General features: G+C 45.7%; 1 protein-coding gene across 1 annotated transcript; it reads left to right on the top strand.

Annotated features, from left to right (window-relative positions):
* The first annotated feature begins 920 nt into the window (after window positions 1-920).
* Window positions 921-10489, top strand: LOC134619285 (uncharacterized). The gene is made up of 7 exons (XM_063465052.1): window positions 921-1007; window positions 2106-2210; window positions 4607-4711; window positions 5410-5514; window positions 7752-7856; window positions 8556-8660; window positions 10396-10489. Exons 1-7 carry the CDS (start codon window positions 988-990, stop codon window positions 10487-10489), a joined length of 639 nt encoding a protein of 212 aa, XP_063321122.1. The 5' UTR covers window positions 921-987.
* The last annotated feature ends 7577 nt before the right edge of the window (window positions 10490-18066 follow it).

An 18066-nucleotide genomic window follows, 5' to 3' on the forward strand; every position in this document is an offset into this window, starting at 1 on the left:
CTTATATGAAAACTGTGTCTACTGCAAAGCACAGTTTTAATGTCTTTATAGTTTAGTCCAAGCTCAAAGTAAAAATTTATGAATCGCTCAAATGGGTGTGTGTCCTCCATCGCTATGGTTGTTTCTAAGGTTTCAGTGCTGATTTGGAGGTGTATGGTACGGACTTTTGCGAGATCCCGAGTTTGTTTTGCGAGATCTCGCAAAACTTTTGTGAGATCCCGAGCTTGTTTTGCGAGATCCCGAGTTACTTTTGCGAGATCTCGCAAAAGGTCCGTCTTAATTTTTTTTCTCCCATGTCCCCTGCGGGGCTCCGTAAGAATCAAAGTACACGCGAAAACGAAAGTGAAAACAATATCGCATATTAAAAAACAGGTGTTCTGGCTTTATTTCTGGGGCGTTGTAAGCTCGTCAATTTTTCTTGAAGCAGGAAAGAAAATACTGTTTTACAGCTTACCGTGTTTTCTGGAGAGTGGGAGCTTTAACTTACTATTTATAATTTAATATACTCTTGCGCACATGGATAACCTGACACATGGCTAAGCATGGCCTAGCAGTCAGAAGCTATGATCTGGTTCCTGATGCGCATACATAATTTTCCATTTACCTCGGATTTCGGAGCTGGGTGTGCCGTCATTCTGGAGTTAAATGTGTTTCCGCAGTAAAGCTGGAAAAGCAAAGAAAAACACAATTTGTTTTTCTCCTTAACAAGGTAGGGCCTTTCATGCATCGTTAACAATACAGATAAATTACATTTGAAAACCACCGCGTTCGTGAATAGAGCCTGGTCAGTACCCTGGTTATAGCTTATTTAAAATATTGTTTACTACCATCTATTTTTTTTTTTTAAATCGGGGATGGGGTGACTGCTCCAATGTTCCGAGTTGAAAGTCTGACCTAGCGGACCACTCTCCTTCGGCTTTCGATTTTAGTCTGCTTCCAAGAAGAAAATGGATACACCTGCCTTTACAACCAACTGAGGAACTGGCTATGGAAAGAGATACTATCCAGTAAGTCAGCTTACTCTCCTTATTTCTCACTTTACAGGGAGTATAGTGAAGTATATGCAAACTAAACCGGTGCCTCCACGCAGAAATATCTTTTGCTTAATAATACTTTACTCACTATTTTAAAAAATACGTTTGTAGGATTATGTAAAGACTTTGACACAACATGGATTTTTCTAATATCTATCATAGATATATTGTTACTTCATTAGAGTTATTTGATATTATATTTTGCTTTATCCTACTGTATATTACTGTATACTACTATTCTTATTGTATATATTGTATATCTTATTCCTCTGTTACTTTCTCTCTCTTTACGCATTGAGGATGTGTATGACAAAATAATTTTTGTCAGGATAAATAAAGTTCTTCTTATCTTATTGTTTTAATGTTGTCGGGATGTGGATTTTTTTTCACTGTGTGGCATTGTAAAAGCATCTTGAAATGTATGTCGCTTGAAACAAAAAAATCATGTTATAGGGACCTTGCCTCACCCTGTCATGTGACCTATTGAGATCAACTGATGCAAGATATGAGTGGACATTAAGATGCCTTGGAAAGGATCTTAAAACTGGATTGTAGGTGGCAGACAGTTGGTGTCTAAGTCACCACTTCTGTTCAAGGATGGTCGTTCACAGTGGCCATACATGGGTTGTTTCACTCCTCTTTCAAGAAAACAGATGGTTTGAAAGAAGCATGAATTAAAAGGAAAAAAATTCCCAATAGCACATTGCTGTTAAGTTATGTATATAGATATTTTGGATTTTAGCTTTCTGGATAAACATAATGCTGTTGTGATCACAAATAAATGTAGCTGAATAGAAACATCTGTAAATGTGTTGCTAACCTGTGATTCTGTGACAATAGTGAGCATTTTCTAAGCAGCCATCTGTAGTCTTCAGGATTTGTTTCTGAAGAAGAACACGGAGAACAGAATAGGTGTATAACGTGTGTGTATGTGTGAGGTTTTAATGCCATATAATTATTAATTTAGAAATGTAATAAGGAAATGTCGCTGGGAAGAATGAAAACAACAAATCTTACATATTTCACATTTAAGCTGTGTCTAATGAAATGATTTGCTGATCTGTGTTGAAGTTCACTTGAGCTGCTAAGACCAGTGTCTCCTGCAGAGAGTTATGTTTCCATGAACAGTGACATGTCCAAAGGGGAGGCGCCAAACTTCAGTGATGAAGTGCTGAGGTAAGATATTTTGGAAGTAATTTTAATGACATTTTTTCGTTAGTACATCATGTAATATTATTATCAGCACATTGCTGTTAATTGATATATCTTTAGATATTTTGGATTGTAGCTCTTGGGATAGGCATCGAAGCAGGCTGTCAGCACAAAATAAGTGTAGCTGAATAGGAAACAAATGTGGATAAATGATAAATGTGTTGCTAACCTGTGTTTCTATGACAACAGTGATATAGCATTCTCAAAGCTGCACTGTGTCTGCAGGATTAGTTCCTGAAGAAGAGCATAGAGAATAGGATCGATGTTTGAAAGCTTATTTGTGTGTGTGTGTGTGTGTGTGTGTGTGTGTGTGTGTGTGTGTGTGTGTGTGTGTGTGTGTGTAGCTGAACAATTAAATCATTTCCATCTTAGTTTTTCCCATGGAAATTGAGCCTTTGTAGAATATTTAACAAATGATCATGCAGGTCTGATGATTTTTATGCTCTAGCTGTGTCTGGTAATAAGGGATGGGAATTGATAAGAATTTAAAAATTCCGATTCTATTATCGATATCACTTATCGATTCGAGTCTTTGTTGATTCCTTTATCGATTCTCATTAGGTCCACTTTGAGAGTCACCACCATCTCTAAGCAGCATATCAAAGACATTACATTCATGCAAATTAATTACATGCTGAGAGGTCAAATGTTTGTGCATGTTGGAGGTGTTTCCCCTCTTCGCTGTGATGAATGTTGGGGTCATTACTCGAAAAAGTCATTATTGGGCCTATTACACAGAACACTTTTCTTAAAAGTAATGCAGTACATTACTTAATTACACCCAGGAGAAAGACATTTGTTATACTGCTTGTAACGTTATTCTCATGTTACTCTGTAAAATAATCTGAAACACATTGTCTCATAATTAGCAATTCAAACCTGAGGCTACAGCCCCACAAACCATCACAAATCCCTATCCTAATGAGGACAACACAAAGCAAAGATGAAAACCAACACAAAGAGACTTTAAAGTGATTGTCACAGTGATTCTACTTTGAACACATGAACAGGTAGAAACGGAGGCTGCAGGCTGACTGCTCACCAGTTTGTTATTTGTTTAAGTTCAGCAGCGGCTTCAGCGCAGTTGACAGCTCACTTTATGACGGTGGTGGGCTGGGGTCAGCTTTCACTCAGCTTTAACATCACCCTTTTTTCTTGTTAGCTTAGTGTTAGCATGCTGCTGAAGTTGGGTTAAGTGTAAAATTCAGTTGTTTCTGTGTTGGAGCAGTCTCCACTTTACCATTGCAATCTCATCCTTTGTGCAATAAAAATAAAAGTAATGTCCACATCCACGCTTCTGGTAATAGTAGAAACCGAAGCCTGGCTGGATGATATAATGTATACTTTAGTGATCCCCGTGGGGAAATTCTTCTCTGCATTTAACCTATTCATTCAGTGAGGTAGTGGGCAGCCTTTGGGCGCCCGGGGAGCAGTGTGTAGGGACGGCACCTTGCTCAGGGTAGCCGTTTAGTGGATTCGAATCCCCGACCTTGCGATCATGGGGCCACCACTCTACCTACTGAGCTATCCCTGCCCAATAGGATGGTAAAGTGATTTACTTTTTCCACTTGAAATAATGTGCTTAACACATTTATTAGACCAGCAAATAAGTGTAAGGTGTATGCTACAACTAACCTAATCTCACATTACTCTTAATTACCACAATAATTTTAATGCCATGTAATGGTTAACCTACAAATCTAATAAGGAAATGTCGTCTGGAAGAATGAAAACAACAAATCTTACATATTTCACTTTTAAGCTGTGTCTAATGAAAGCACTCCCTGATCTGTGTTGAAGTTCACTTGAGCTGCTAAGACCAGACTCTCCTCCAGAGAGTTATGTTTCCATGAAAAGTGAGCTGTCCAAAGGGGAACCGCTAAACTTCAGTGATGAAGTGCTGACGTCAGATATTTTGGAAATAATTTGAATGACATTTTTTCACCAGCAAATCATATAATATTATTATCAGCACAAAGCAAGTGTATCATGGTGATAAATGGACATAACACCAAATTGTGTCAGTTATCATGAGGACTGTCATTCAGTGTTGATTATCTTTCTGCTATTGGAGTATCTGGACATGGAAGATGTTGAGGGTAGAGTGAACACTACATCAGTTATCAGTCAGGTCTTGAAATGAATAGTGATATTAATGGGGCTGGGGCAACTGGTTAGCATGCTGAGTTCAGCATCATGTTCAACAAAACACAGTAAATATAATTCTGTGACCTAACATTAAAATTGTTACAGCTGGTTGTCATGAATCAGTTAAATTGTCAAATCATTTAAATAGAAAATCTCACACATTGCACTTTTAAACGTTGTCTAATGAAGACATTTTCTAAATTGTGTTAAAGACCAGATAAGGGCCAAAGACCAGTGTCTCCTGCAGAGAGTTATGTTTCCATGAAAAGTGACATGTCCAAAGGGGAGGCGCCAAACTTCAGTGATGAAGTGCTGAGGTAAGATATTTTGGAAGTAATTTTAATGACATTTTTTCATCAGTACATCATGTAATATTATTATCAGCACAAAGCAAGTGTAGTTTAAATGTGGTGTGTGGATTTTTGTAGCTAAGCTGTGAGTCTGTGGAAGCATAGATACAGCAGTCTCTCTGTGTAGTCAGCAGGAGTTATCCAATTTACTGTGTAGTGAAAAGAAAGTGGAGAACATGAAACATGGTTTGAGAGCTGGAATCTTTTTTGAAAGTCTTATTATGGAGCGTTGGCGTTTTGCCCCATTTCCATCTCCTCACACACAATTTAAAGTATTCTGTTACTGGACTCAGATGATGCTGAGGCCTGGTCATAACATCAAACTGTATTAGTTATCCAGAAGATTGTCATTCAGTGTTGATTATTTTTCTGCTATAGGAGTATCTGGACATGGAAGATGTTGAGGGTAGAGTGAACACTACATCAGTTATCAGTCAGGTCTTGAAATGAATAGTGATATTAATGGGGCTGGGGCAACTGGTTAGCATGCTGAGTTCAGCATCATGTTCAACAAAACACAGTAAATATAATTCTGTGACCTAACATTAAAATTGTTACAGCTGGTTGTCATGAATCAGTTAAATCGTCGAATCGTTAAACAGAAAATCTCACACATTGCACTTTTAAACGTTGTCTAATGAAGACATTTCTAAATTGTGTTAAAGACCAGATAAGGGCCGAAGACCAGTGTCTCCTGCAGAGAGTTATGTTTCCATGAACAGTGACATGTCCAAAGGGGAGGCGCCAAACTTCAGTGATGAAGTGCTGAGGTAAGATATTTTGGAAGTAATTTTAATGACATTTTTTCGTTAGTACATCATGTAATATTATTATCAGCACATTGCTGTTAATTGATATATCTTTAGATATTTTGGATTGTAGCTCTTGGGATAGGCATCGAAGCAGGCTGTCAGCACAAAATAAGTGTAGCTGAATAGGAAACAAATGTGGATAAATGATAAATGTGTTGCTAACCTGTGTTTCTATGACAACAGTGATATAGCATTCTCAAAGCTGCACTGTGTCTGCAGGATTAGTTCCTGAAGAGAATATTTAACAAATGATCATGCAGGTCTGATGATTTTTATGCTCTAGCTGTGTCTGGTAATAAGGGATGGGAATTGATAAGAATTTAAAAATTCCGATTCTATTATCGATATCACTTATCGATTCGAGTCTTTGTTGATTCCTTTATCGATTCTCATTAGGTCCACTTTGAGAGTCACCACCATCTCTAAGCAGCATATCAAAGACATTACATTCATGCAAATTAATTACATGCTGAGAGGTCAAATGTTTGTGCATGTTGGAGGTGTTTCCCCTCTTCGCTGTGATGAATGTTGGGGTCATTACTCGAAAAAGTCATTATTGGGCCTATTACACAGAACACTTTTCTTAAAAGTAATGCAGTACATTACTTAATTACACCCAGGAGAAAGACATTTGTTATACTGCTTGTAACGTTATTCTCATGTTACTCTGTAAAATAATCTGAAACACATTGTCTCATAATTAGCAATTCAAACCTGAGGCTACAGCCCCACAAACCATCACAAATCCCTATCCTAATGAGGACAACACAAAGCAAAGATGAAAACCAACACAAAGAGACTTTAAAGTGATTGTCACAGTGATTCTACTTTGAACACATGAACAGGTAGAAACGGAGGCTGCAGGCTGACTGCTCACCAGTTTGTTATTTGTTTAAGTTCAGCAGCGGCTTCAGCGCAGTTGACAGCTCACTTTATGACGGTGGTGGGCTGGGGTCAGCTTTCACTCAGCTTTAACATCACCCTTTTTTCTTGTTAGCTTAGTGTTAGCATGCTGCTGAAGTTGGGTTAAGTGTAAAATTCAGTTGTTTCTGTGTTGGAGCAGTCTCCACTTTACCATTGCAATCTCATCCTTTGTGCAATAAAAATAAAAGTAATGTCCACATCCACGCTTCTGGTAATAGTAGAAACCGAAGCCTGGCTGGATGATGTAATGTATACTTTAGTGATCCCCGTGGGGAAATTCTTCTCTGCATTTAACCTATTCATTCAGTGAGGTAGTGGGCAGCCTTTGGGCGCCCGGGGAGCAGTGTGTAGGGACGGCACCTTGCTCAGGGTAGCCGTTTAGTGGATTCGAATCCCCGACCTTGCGATCATGGGGCCACCACTCTACCTACTGAGCTATCCCTGCCCAATAGGATGGTAAAGTGATTTACTTTTTCCACTTGAAATAATGTGCTTAACACATTTATTAGACCAGCAAATAAGTGTAAGGTGTATGCTACAACTAACCTAATCTCACATTACTCTTAATTACCACAATAATTTTAATGCCATGTAATGGTTAACCTACAAATCTAATAAGGAAATGTCGTCTGGAAGAATGAAAACAACAAATCTTACATATTTCACTTTTAAGCTGTGTCTAATGAAAGCACTCCCTGATCTGTGTTGAAGTTCACTTGAGCTGCTAAGACCAGACTCTCCTCCAGAGAGTTATGTTTCCATGAAAAGTGAGCTGTCCAAAGGGGAACCGCTAAACTTCAGTGATGAAGTGCTGACGTCAGATATTTTGGAAATAATTTGAATGACATTTTTTCACCAGCAAATCATATAATATTATTATCAGCACAAAGCAAGTGTATCATGGTGATAAATGGACATAACACCAAATTGTGTCAGTTATCATGAGGACTGTCATTCAGTGTTGATTATCTTTCTGCTATTGGAGTATCTGGACATGGAAGATGTTGAGGGTAGAGTGAACACTACATCAGTTATCAGTCAGGTCTTGAAATGAATAGTGATATTAATGGGGCTGGGGCAACTGGTTAGCATGCTGAGTTCAGCATCATGTTCAACAAAACACAGTAAATATAATTCTGTGACCTAACATTAAAATTGTTACAGCTGGTTGTCATGAATCAGTTAAATTGTCAAATCATTTAAATAGAAAATCTCACACATTGCACTTTTAAACGTTGTCTAATGAAGACATTTTCTAAATTGTGTTAAAGACCAGATAAGGGCCAAAGACCAGTGTCTCCTGCAGAGAGTTATGTTTCCATGAAAAGTGACATGTCCAAAGGGGAGGCGCCAAACTTCAGTGATGAAGTGCTGAGGTAAGATATTTTGGAAGTAATTTTAATGACATTTTTTCATCAGTACATCATGTAATATTATTATCAGCACAAAGCAAGTGTAGTTTAAATGTGGTGTGTGGATTTTTGTAGCTAAGCTGTGAGTCTGTGGAAGCATAGATACAGCAGTCTCTCTGTGTAGTCAGCAGGAGTTATCCAATTTACTGTGTAGTGAAAAGAAAGTGGAGAACATGAAACATGGTTTGAGAGCTGGAATCTTTTTTGAAAGTCTTATTATGGAGCGTTGGCATTTTGCCCCATTTCCATCTCCTCACACACAATTTAAAGTATTCTGTTACTGGACTCAGATGATGCTGAGGCCTGGTCATAACATCAAACTGTATTAGTTATCCAGAAGATTGTCATTCAGTGTTGATTATTTTTCTGCTATAGGAGTATCTGGACATGGAAGATGTTGAGGGTAGAGTGAACACTACATCAGTTATCAGTCAGGTCTTGAAATGAATAGTGATATTAATGGGGCTGGGGCAACTGGTTAGCATGCTGAGTTCAGCATCATGTTCAACAAAACACAGTAAATATAATTCTGTGACCTAACATTAAAATTGTTACAGCTGGTTGTCATGAATCAGTTAAATCGTCGAATCGTTAAACAGAAAATCTCACACATTGCACTTTTAAACGTTGTCTAATGAAGACATTTTCTAAATTGTGTTAAAGACCAGATAAGGGCCGAAGACCAGTGTCTCCTGCAGAGAGTTATGTTTCCATGAACAGTGACATGTCCAAAGGGGAGGCGCCAAACTTCAGTGATGAAGTGCTGAGGTAAGATATTTTGGAAGTAATTTTAATGACATTTTTTCGTTAGTACATCATGTAATATTATTATCAGCACATTGCTGTTAATTGATATATCTTTAGATATTTTGGATTGTAGCTCTTGGGATAGGCATCGAAGCAGGCTGTCAGCACAAAATAAGTGTAGCTGAATAATAAACAAATGTGGATAAATGATAAATGTGTTGCTAACCTGTGTTTCTATGACAACAGTGATATAGCATTCTCAAAGCTGCACTGTGTCTGCAGGATTAGTTCCTGAAGAAGAGCATAGAGAATAGGATCGATGTTTGAAAGCTTATTAGTGTGTGTGTGTGTGTGTGTGTGTGTGTGTGTGTGTGTGTGTGTGTGTGTGTGTGTGTGTGTGTAGCTGAACAATTAAATCATTTCCATCTTAGTTTTTCCCATGGAAATTGAGCCTTTGTAGAATATTTAACAAATGATCATGCAGGTCTGATGATTTTTATGCTCTAGCTGTGTCTGGTAATAAGGGATGGGAATTGATAAGAATTTAAAAATTCCGATTCTATTATCGATATCACTTATCGATTCGAGTCTTTGTTGATTCCTTTATCGATTCTCATTAGGTCCACTTTGAGAGTCACCACCATCTCTAAGCAGCATATCAAAGACATTACATTCATGCAAATTAATTACATGCTGAGAGGTCAAATGTTTGTGCATGTTGGAGGTGTTTCCCCTCTTCGCTGTGATGAATGTTGGGGTCATTACTCGAAAAAGTCATTATTGGGCCTATTACACAGAACACTTTTCTTAAAAGTAATGCAGTACATTACTTAATTACACCCAGGAGAAAGACATTTGTTATACTGCTTGTAACGTTATTCTCATGTTACTCTGTAAAATAATCTGAAACACATTGTCTCATAATTAGCAATTCAAACCTGAGGCTACAGCCCCACAAACCATCACAAATCCCTATCCTAATGAGGACAACACAAAGCAAAGATGAAAACCAACACAAAGAGACTTTAAAGTGATTGTCACAGTGATTCTACTTTGAACACATGAACAGGTAGAAACAGAGGCTGCAGGCTGACTGCTCACCAGTTTGTTATTTGTTTAAGTTCAGCAGCGGCTTCAGCGCAGTTGACAGCTCACTTTATGACGGTGGTGGGCTGGGGTCAGCTTTCACTCAGCTTTAACATCACCCTTTTTTCTTGTTAGCTTAGTGTTAGCATGCTGCTGAAGTTGGGTTAAGTGTAAAATTCAGTTGTTTCTGTGTTGGAGCAGTCTCCACTTTACCATTGCAATCTCATCCTTTGTGCAATAAAAATGAAAGTAATGTCCACATCCAGTGAGGTAGTGGGCAGCCTTTGGGCGCCCGGGGAGCAGTGTGTAGGGACGGCACCTTGCTCAGGGTAGCCGTTTAGTGGATTCGAATCCCCGACCTTGCGATCATGGGGCCACCACTCTACCTACTGAGCTATCCCTGCCCAGTAGGATGGTAAAGTGATTTACTTTTTCCACTTGAAATAATGTGCTTAACACATTTATTAGACCAGCAAATAAGTGTAAGGTGTATGCTACAACTAACCTAATCTCACATTACTCTTAATTACCACAATAATTTTAATGCCATGTAATGGTTAACCTACAAATCTAATAAGGAAATGTCGTCTGGAAGAATGAAAACAACAAATCTTACATATTTCACTTTTAAGCTGTGACTAATGAAATGATTTCCTTATCTGTGTTGAAGTTCACTTGAGCTGCAAAGAAAGAGTTATGTTCCCATGGACAGTGGCATGCCCAAAGGGGAACTGCTAAACTTCAGTAACGAAGTGCTGAGGTAAGATATTTTGGAAGTAATTTTAATGACATTTTTTCACCAGCAAGTCAAGTAATATTATTATCAGCACAAAGCAAGTGTATCATGGTGATAAATGTAATAAGGAAATTGCATTGTCTGATAAAAGTATTTCCTGTTTTGTGCTAAAGTTCACTTGAGGGTCAAGAGCCAGAGTCTGCTGCAGAGAATACTGTGAATAGTGACATGTCCAAAGCGAAACCACAGCTCTTCAGCAATAATCAACCAAGGTAAGACACGTTGGAAATAAATTTCTATTCAACAAGTAAGAAAACCTAATTTTAAATCCCACTGCCATTAGAGTAAGTTCTAAATATAGTGTTTTAGAAGTCTTAACAGTAGATCACTGTTATTTCACATGTTTGGAGTATTTACAAAAGCATGTTACACTGTTGTCAGTAGAAAAGAAGTGTAGAATAATAGAGGTATCTGGAGGTCTGTTGTGGCTTCTACGAGAAAAGCAATACAGCATTTTCACACGGTGTAGTCTGCAGGTTTTGTACATATTCTTTTTTTCAGCAAGAAGAATATGGAGAACAGGATACACACTGTGTAACAAACAGAAAAGAATATATATATATATATGTATACAAGAAAGCCCCTGACCATGAATGGAGGGTTTCACCCCAAGTCCAGCACCCTGAGGCTGTACGCTAAGCGGAAGGAAGGAGGCCAAGAACTGGTGAGTGTCAGCACCACAGTCCAGGATGAGACAAGAAACATCCACGAATACATCACGAAGATGGCCCCAACTGACAGTGTGCTCAGCGAATGCCTTAGGCAGCAGAAACCCAAGAATGAGGAGGAAGACGAGGCACCATCATGGAATGACAGGCCCCTGCACGGTATGTACCACCGGCAGATAGAGGAGGTGGCTGATATCCAGATATTCTACCAGTGGCTGGACAAAGCTGGACTGAAAGACAGCACAGAGGCACTAATCATGGCAGCACAAGAACAAGCTCTGAGTACAAGATCCATAGAGGCTGGGGTCTATCACACCAGGCAAGACCCCAGGTGCAGGCTGTGTAAAGATGCCCCTGAGACAATCCAGCACATAACAGCAGGGTGTAAGATGCTAGCAGGCAGGGCATACATGGAACGCCATAACCAAGTGGCCGGCATAGTGTACAGAAACATCTGTGCCGAATACGGCCTGGAAGTTCTGAGGTCAAAATGGAGGACACTCCCAAGGTTGGTGGAGATGACCGAGCTAAGATCCTGTGGGACTTCCAGATACAGACGGACAAAATGGTGGTGGCTAACCAACCGGACATAGTGGTGGTGGACAAACAGAAGAAGACGGCCGTAGTGATTGATGTAGCGGTTCCGAATGACAGCAACAACAGGAAGAAGGAACACGAGAAGCTTGAGAAATACCAAGGGCTCAGAGAAGAGCTCGAGAAGATGTGGAGGGTGAAGGTAACAGTGGTCCCCGTGGTAATCGGAGCACTAGGTGCGGTGACTCCGAAGCTAGGCGAGTGGCTCCAGCAGATCCCAGGAACAAAATCGGAGATCTCTGTCCAGAAGAGCGCAGTCCTGGGAACAGCTAAGATACTGCGCAGGACCCTCAAGCTGCCTCTGGTAGAGGACCCGAGCTTGAAGGATTGACGCAGGGGCGAGCGGGGAATTTATATATATATATTGTAACGACTGCGGGTTAGTAGAGCTGAACTGGCTAAAACTGCTCACTAGCTAAAACGGCTAGCGGGGCGCTAGCAGCTATCGCCGAACTTCACAACGAATGGAGAGCGCTCGTGTCCCATACACCGCACGACCCCGAGCGTCTCAGCAGCAGGCTTATAATCCCCAAATGATCCAGCAGGAGGCAGTAGTGGTTCACACCAGTCATTTATTTACCATTTGTTTTTTACACAATGTAACGCTGCTGACACCGAACCCCTATCACGCTCCCACCACATAGAGTCGCGGTGTCAGCCAACCATGCCAATTCAACCCGCTCCACAGAACACACATCAACTCCACTGTGGCTTACATTAACACAACATGCGAATCAAACACATAGGAACTAGCAGAACGATAGAAAACACAGACAACACAATACCCAGAATGCACCTGGCTAACAACCCCAGCCAGGTCATTACACAGCCCCCCCCCCCCCCCCCCCCAAGAGGTTTAGTGTCCCCACAACCTTAACTGTCCACTCTGTAGTCCAGCAAATGTCCGGGCCGGCGTCGAGTACGCTTCGGCCTTGACTGGGAATCCATGGCGCCCCCATTTGGGCCGGCCGTAGGGGGCAAGGAGTCCCCAGGCTGCACACCAGTGTGTGGGTTGGGGGCAAGCGGATGGTATGGCGCCAGCCGGTCCTTGTGTAGCACCACCCGCCTTCCCCGCCCCGGCATCCGGACTCGGAAGACCACTTCCGATAGCTGTTCCAGGATCTCGCCCGGGCCTTGCCAGTGGCTCATGAGCTTGGGGGTCAGCCCCCGCTTCCTCTGGGGGCAGAACACCCAGACCCGATCTCCGGCCCCCAGCATAGGACCGTGCGCATGGGTATCGTACGCCCGTTTCTGGCGGGCCCCGGCTCCCTCCAATGTCCGTCTTGCCAGCTGATGCACCGTGTGCAACCGCTCCCTGAGCCGCCGGAAGTAGTCCATCTCTGGTCCACCAGCAATCTCCGGCTCAGGGGGCGCCCCGAACACCAAGTCCACCCGGGTTCGGAGCTCCCTTCCGAACATTAACGCTGCAGGAGTACACTGACTTGACTCCTGCACTGCTGTTCGATACGCCCACAGAACAAGGGGCAGGTGTTGGTCCCAGTCCCTCTGATGTTGGCTGGTCAGGATGGCCAGCTGGGTGGCCAGCGTGCGGTTGAACCGCTCAACCAGACCATCGCTCTGAGGATGGAGGGGGGTGGTCCTTGTTTTTCTCACCCTCAGCCTCCGACACACTTCTCCCAGCACCTGGCTCTCAAAATTCCTCCCTTGGTCGCTATGGAGCTCCTCCGGTACACCAAACCGCGTGAACATCTCATCCACCAGGGTCCGCGCCGTCGTCACCGCACTCTGATCCGGCACCGCGTACGCCTCTGGCCACTTTGAGAAATAATCCATCGCGACCAGGACATACCGGTTGCCGGCATCAGTAACAGGGAACGGACCCAGGATGTCCACTCCGATCCGCTCCATTGGCGCCCCAACTAGGTATTGCTGCAATGGGGCATGGGAGCGCTGGCTGGGACCTTTCTGCGCCGTGCAGTCGTCACAGCAGTGGACATGGCTCTCCACGTCCTGACGACACCCCGGCCAGTAGAACCGCCGTCTCAGCCGCCGCACCGTCTTGCCATTCCCAAAATGGCCAGTACCTGCAGCCCCATGAACCCAGCGGAGGACCTCAGGCCGCAAGGGCCGGGGAACCAGGAGCTGGAGTATGTCGCCTCCCCCGTCTGGCGCTCGCCACCGCCGGTAGATTACACCGCCATGGAGCTCCAGGTTGTTCCACTGGGAGTACAGCGACTTCGTCTCGGGCCCCTGGGAAGACACGGCGGACCAGTCTGGCCGTGTCCCTGCCTCCATCCAGTCCCTCACCATCCCCAGCGCTGGATCGCTCACCTGGTGCTGCTGCAGCTCCGCCGCGGTGAAAGGTTCCTGCCCTTCATCCTCACCCTCGGGTTCTGCTGCTGCCGATGTCGGACCCCGGCCCAGCTCCTCCAGGCACCTGCAGTACCGGCACTCCTCCGCAGCAAAAGGGGCGCCTGGACAGGGCGTCAGCGTTGGCGTGCTGCCGCCCTGGTCGGTGCTGGGCCTCAAAGTCGTACTCTTGCAGTATTTCCAGCCACCGGGCCACCTGACCCTCCGGCTGGCGAAAGTTCAGCATCCAGGTTAGGCTGGCGTGGTCGGTCCTGAGCAGGAACTTAGTGCCCAGGAGGTAAGGTCGGAAATGACGAACCGCCAGGACCACAGCCAACAGCTCACGCCGGGTAACACAATAATTCCTCTCGGCCCGGCTGAGGCTGCAGCTGTAGTATGCCACCACTCGCTCCTCAGCCTCTCCCCTCTGGGAGAGCACAGCTCCGACCCCCACGTTGCTGGCGTCAGTGTCCAAAAGGAAAGGCTGGCTGGGGTCAGGATACGCCAAGACCGGGGCACTCACAAGGGCAGTTTTCAGCTATTCGAAAGCCGCTGCACAGTCCTCAGTCCAACCAAACCGCTGACCCTTGTTTGTCAACTGATGCAAGGGGCTAGCGACGGTGGCAAAGTCTTTTACAAACCTCCTATAATAGGAGGCCAGCCCCAGGAAGCTTCGTAGCTCGGCAACGTTCGATGGGGGAGGCCAGTCCCCCACAGCAACCACCTTCTCGGGGTCAGCAGCCACCCCCTTTTCGCTCACCACATGTCCCAGGAACTTCACCTGGCGAGCAAGAAGGTTGCACTTGGCCGGGTTCAGCTTTAGTCCGGCCCCGCGGATGGCAGTCAGGACCTCTCGCAGGTTAGCAACAGCCTGTTCAAAGTCCTTGGCATGAGTCAGCAAGTCATCCAAATAGACCACGCAGCGGGCACGGGGAATGTCTTTGAGGACCCTTTCCATTAACCTTTCAAACGTGGCTGGTGCATTGCATAGTCCAAAAGGCATCACCCTAAACTGCCACAGTCCTTGCCCTATGGTGAATGCAGTCTTGGGCCGTGCCTCAGCAGCAAGCTCCACCTGCCAGTACCCACTGCGGAGGTCTAGCGAGCTGAACCAACTGGACCCAGCGATGTAATCCAGTGCGTCATCGATGCGAGGTAGCGGGTAAGAGTCCTTGCGGGTGACCGCGTTCAGACGCCTGTAGTCCACACAAGGGCGCCAACCCCCTGTTTTCTTCCGCACCATAACCACAGGTGCGGCCCATGGACTATCCGAGGGTTCAATGACACCATTAGCTGCCATCTCTTTTATCAGTTCCTCGGCAGCTTGGCGTTTGGCGAGGGGCAGGCGGTGGGGCCGCAGCCGGATTGGAGCAGCTGCTCCAGTGTCGATAGTGTGCTGCACCAGGTCCGTCCTTGTGCAGTCCTCTTCCCTGGCGGCAAAAATATCCATAAACTCTGCCAAGAGGCTCTGCAGCTGCCGCTGCTGTGTCGCACTGAGGTGCACCCCACTCCGCCGCCCAAGCTCCTCTACTGCCGCGACAGTCTCAGGTGACGGGGAGACTGCCGAGGTAGGCGGCGACTCTGGCTGCGGGATGTTGGCCTTGCTTACATTCACCCCCTGGGTCCTCTTCCGCACCCTTGCCGCCCTCGACCCCTGGCTGTGGCTTGGAGCTGTGGGGCGCGAGGGCTTTGGGGGTGCTGGTGGGGTGGGGGTCTGTCCCTGGCTACCGCGGCCCACTTGGAGCTGCACGGTCTCAGCACCAAGGTGGATGGCAACTCCCGGCACATCGACCCGTGCCCCCCAGTGGGCCAGCAAGTCCAGTCCAACAATGCACTCGTCTGTTATGTCGGCAAGCCAGAACTCATGGTTCACACTGTTCGTTCCCACCACCACCTGCAGAGTCTTTTTCCCCGGCATCACAGTCTTTTTTCCTGTGACAGTGTACAACGCTGTGTGAGTAGGGGTCCAATCTTTCGGCAATGAACCGCCCGTCTCCGGAAGCACCCCCCTCCGCAGCAAGCAGATGGTGGACCCCGTGTCTACCAGGGCCCGGCAAGACCGTCCATCAATTATACAGTCCAGGTATAGTCCACGGGTGGACCCACAGCGGCCCACCACAGGATGAGTGTCACGGAGAGGGTTTAATGATTGGGGTGGGGGTTCCCTCACTGCCCCGCCCCGTGGCCGTTTCCCATCGGTGATGTCACTCGGGCCCGAGGACTAGGTGCAGGACAGTTCCGGGCGAGGTGACCGGGCTCCCCGCACCGATAACAGCAGTCCGTCCGGCGCCTCCGACGGGGGACTGCCTCTGGTTGGGCTCGTCTGGCCTCCTCCTCCTCATCCGACTGGGTCGCACTCATCTCTCGCTCGACCCCCCTGGCTGATCGTCGGGCCACTGGCTCGCCCCGCAGCACCTCCTCAGCCCACTCAGCCTCCCTCAATGCCTCCTCCAGGTCTCGGGGGGATGACAGCCGGACATGCTGTCGCAGCCTCTCCGGTGTGAGGCCCCTCAGGAAGGCGTGGAGACCCAGCTCCTCTCGTGCCGCTCCTGGGAATGTTGGATAGCCCCGTCGAGCATAGAGGCGGACGTCCGCAGCAAAGGACCCCAGGCTCTCTCCCTCGCGTCGGCGTCGGCGAGCCAGCTCCTCCCTGCTCTGTTCGGCTGGTGGTCTCTGTCCAAACCGTCTGCCGAGCGCCGTGGTCAGAGCCCGGAGGTCGCGCTGCTCCTCTAGGGGCAGGTCCAGCAGAACCTGGAGCGCTGGGCCCTCCAGTGCGAGCGCCAGGTGGGTGGCAGTCTCTTCTTGACCCCACCCGTTGTGAGCGGCAGCCAGCGTGACTTGGGCCAGGTACGGCTCCAGCTGCGTCGCCCCAGTGTAGTGCTGTAGCTTAGCAGCCGTCCTGCCAGGAAGCTGTGGTGCGGCCCCAGGAATCCCCTCCAGCTGCGGGGAGAGCAGGGGGTGGCTGTTCCGGGGCGCGCTGTGGCCCTCTGGCCGCCCCAGCTCGGGTCTTCTCCGCTGGGTCTCGGCAGCCATGCTTTCCAGAAGCGAGCAGTTGTCTCGGATTAGACGCTCTAATTCGCCTATGGTCGGCTCCATAGTGTCTGCTAGACACTCATGAATCCCACTTCTGACACCAATTGTAACGACCGCGGGTTAGTAGAGCTGAACTGGCTAAAACTGCTCACTAGCTAAAACGGCTAGCGGGGCGCTAGCAGCTATCGCCGAACTTCACAACGAATGGAGAGCGCTCGTGTCCCATACACCGCACGACCCCGAGCGTCTCAGCAGCAGGCTTATAATCCCCAAATGATCCAGCAGGAGGCAGTAGTGGTTCACACCAGTCATTTATTTACCATTTGTTTTTTACACAATGTAACGCTGCTGACACCGAACCCCTATCACGCTCCCACCACATAGAGTCGCGGTGTCAGCCAACCATGCCAATTCAACCCGCTCCACAGAACACACATCAACTCCACTGTGGCTTACATTAACACAACATGCGAATCAAACACATAGGAACTAGCAGAACGATAGAAAACACAGACAACACAATACCCAGAATGCACCTGGCTAACAACCCCAGCCAGGTCATTACAATATGTATATATGTATATATATATATTTATGTATCTACACACACACACACATATATGTATATATGTATCCTGTTTATACACAGGTGTGTGTGTATGTATATATATTTATATACATACACACACACACACACACACACACACACACACACCTGTGTACAAACAGGTACTCTTGGACACACACTATCTTGGTTGGCCGCTGCCTCTAAACATACTGTGCGTTGTCCTCTGTGTTGCTCAATAACATTTAATATTTATTATTTACTGTTACTCGCACTTATGTTGGTTGTTGCTGTGGCTTCCCTACTGTGTTGTTCTCCTTTTACTTGGTTTTTTTTCAGCAGGTGTTCAAACAGATATTTAGTGTCTTTTCTCTC

The sequence above is a fragment of the Pelmatolapia mariae genome, linkage group LG20 (genome assembly GCF_036321145.2).
Source record: "Pelmatolapia mariae isolate MD_Pm_ZW linkage group LG20, Pm_UMD_F_2, whole genome shotgun sequence".
Taxonomy (NCBI): domain Eukaryota; kingdom Metazoa; phylum Chordata; class Actinopteri; order Cichliformes; family Cichlidae; genus Pelmatolapia; species Pelmatolapia mariae.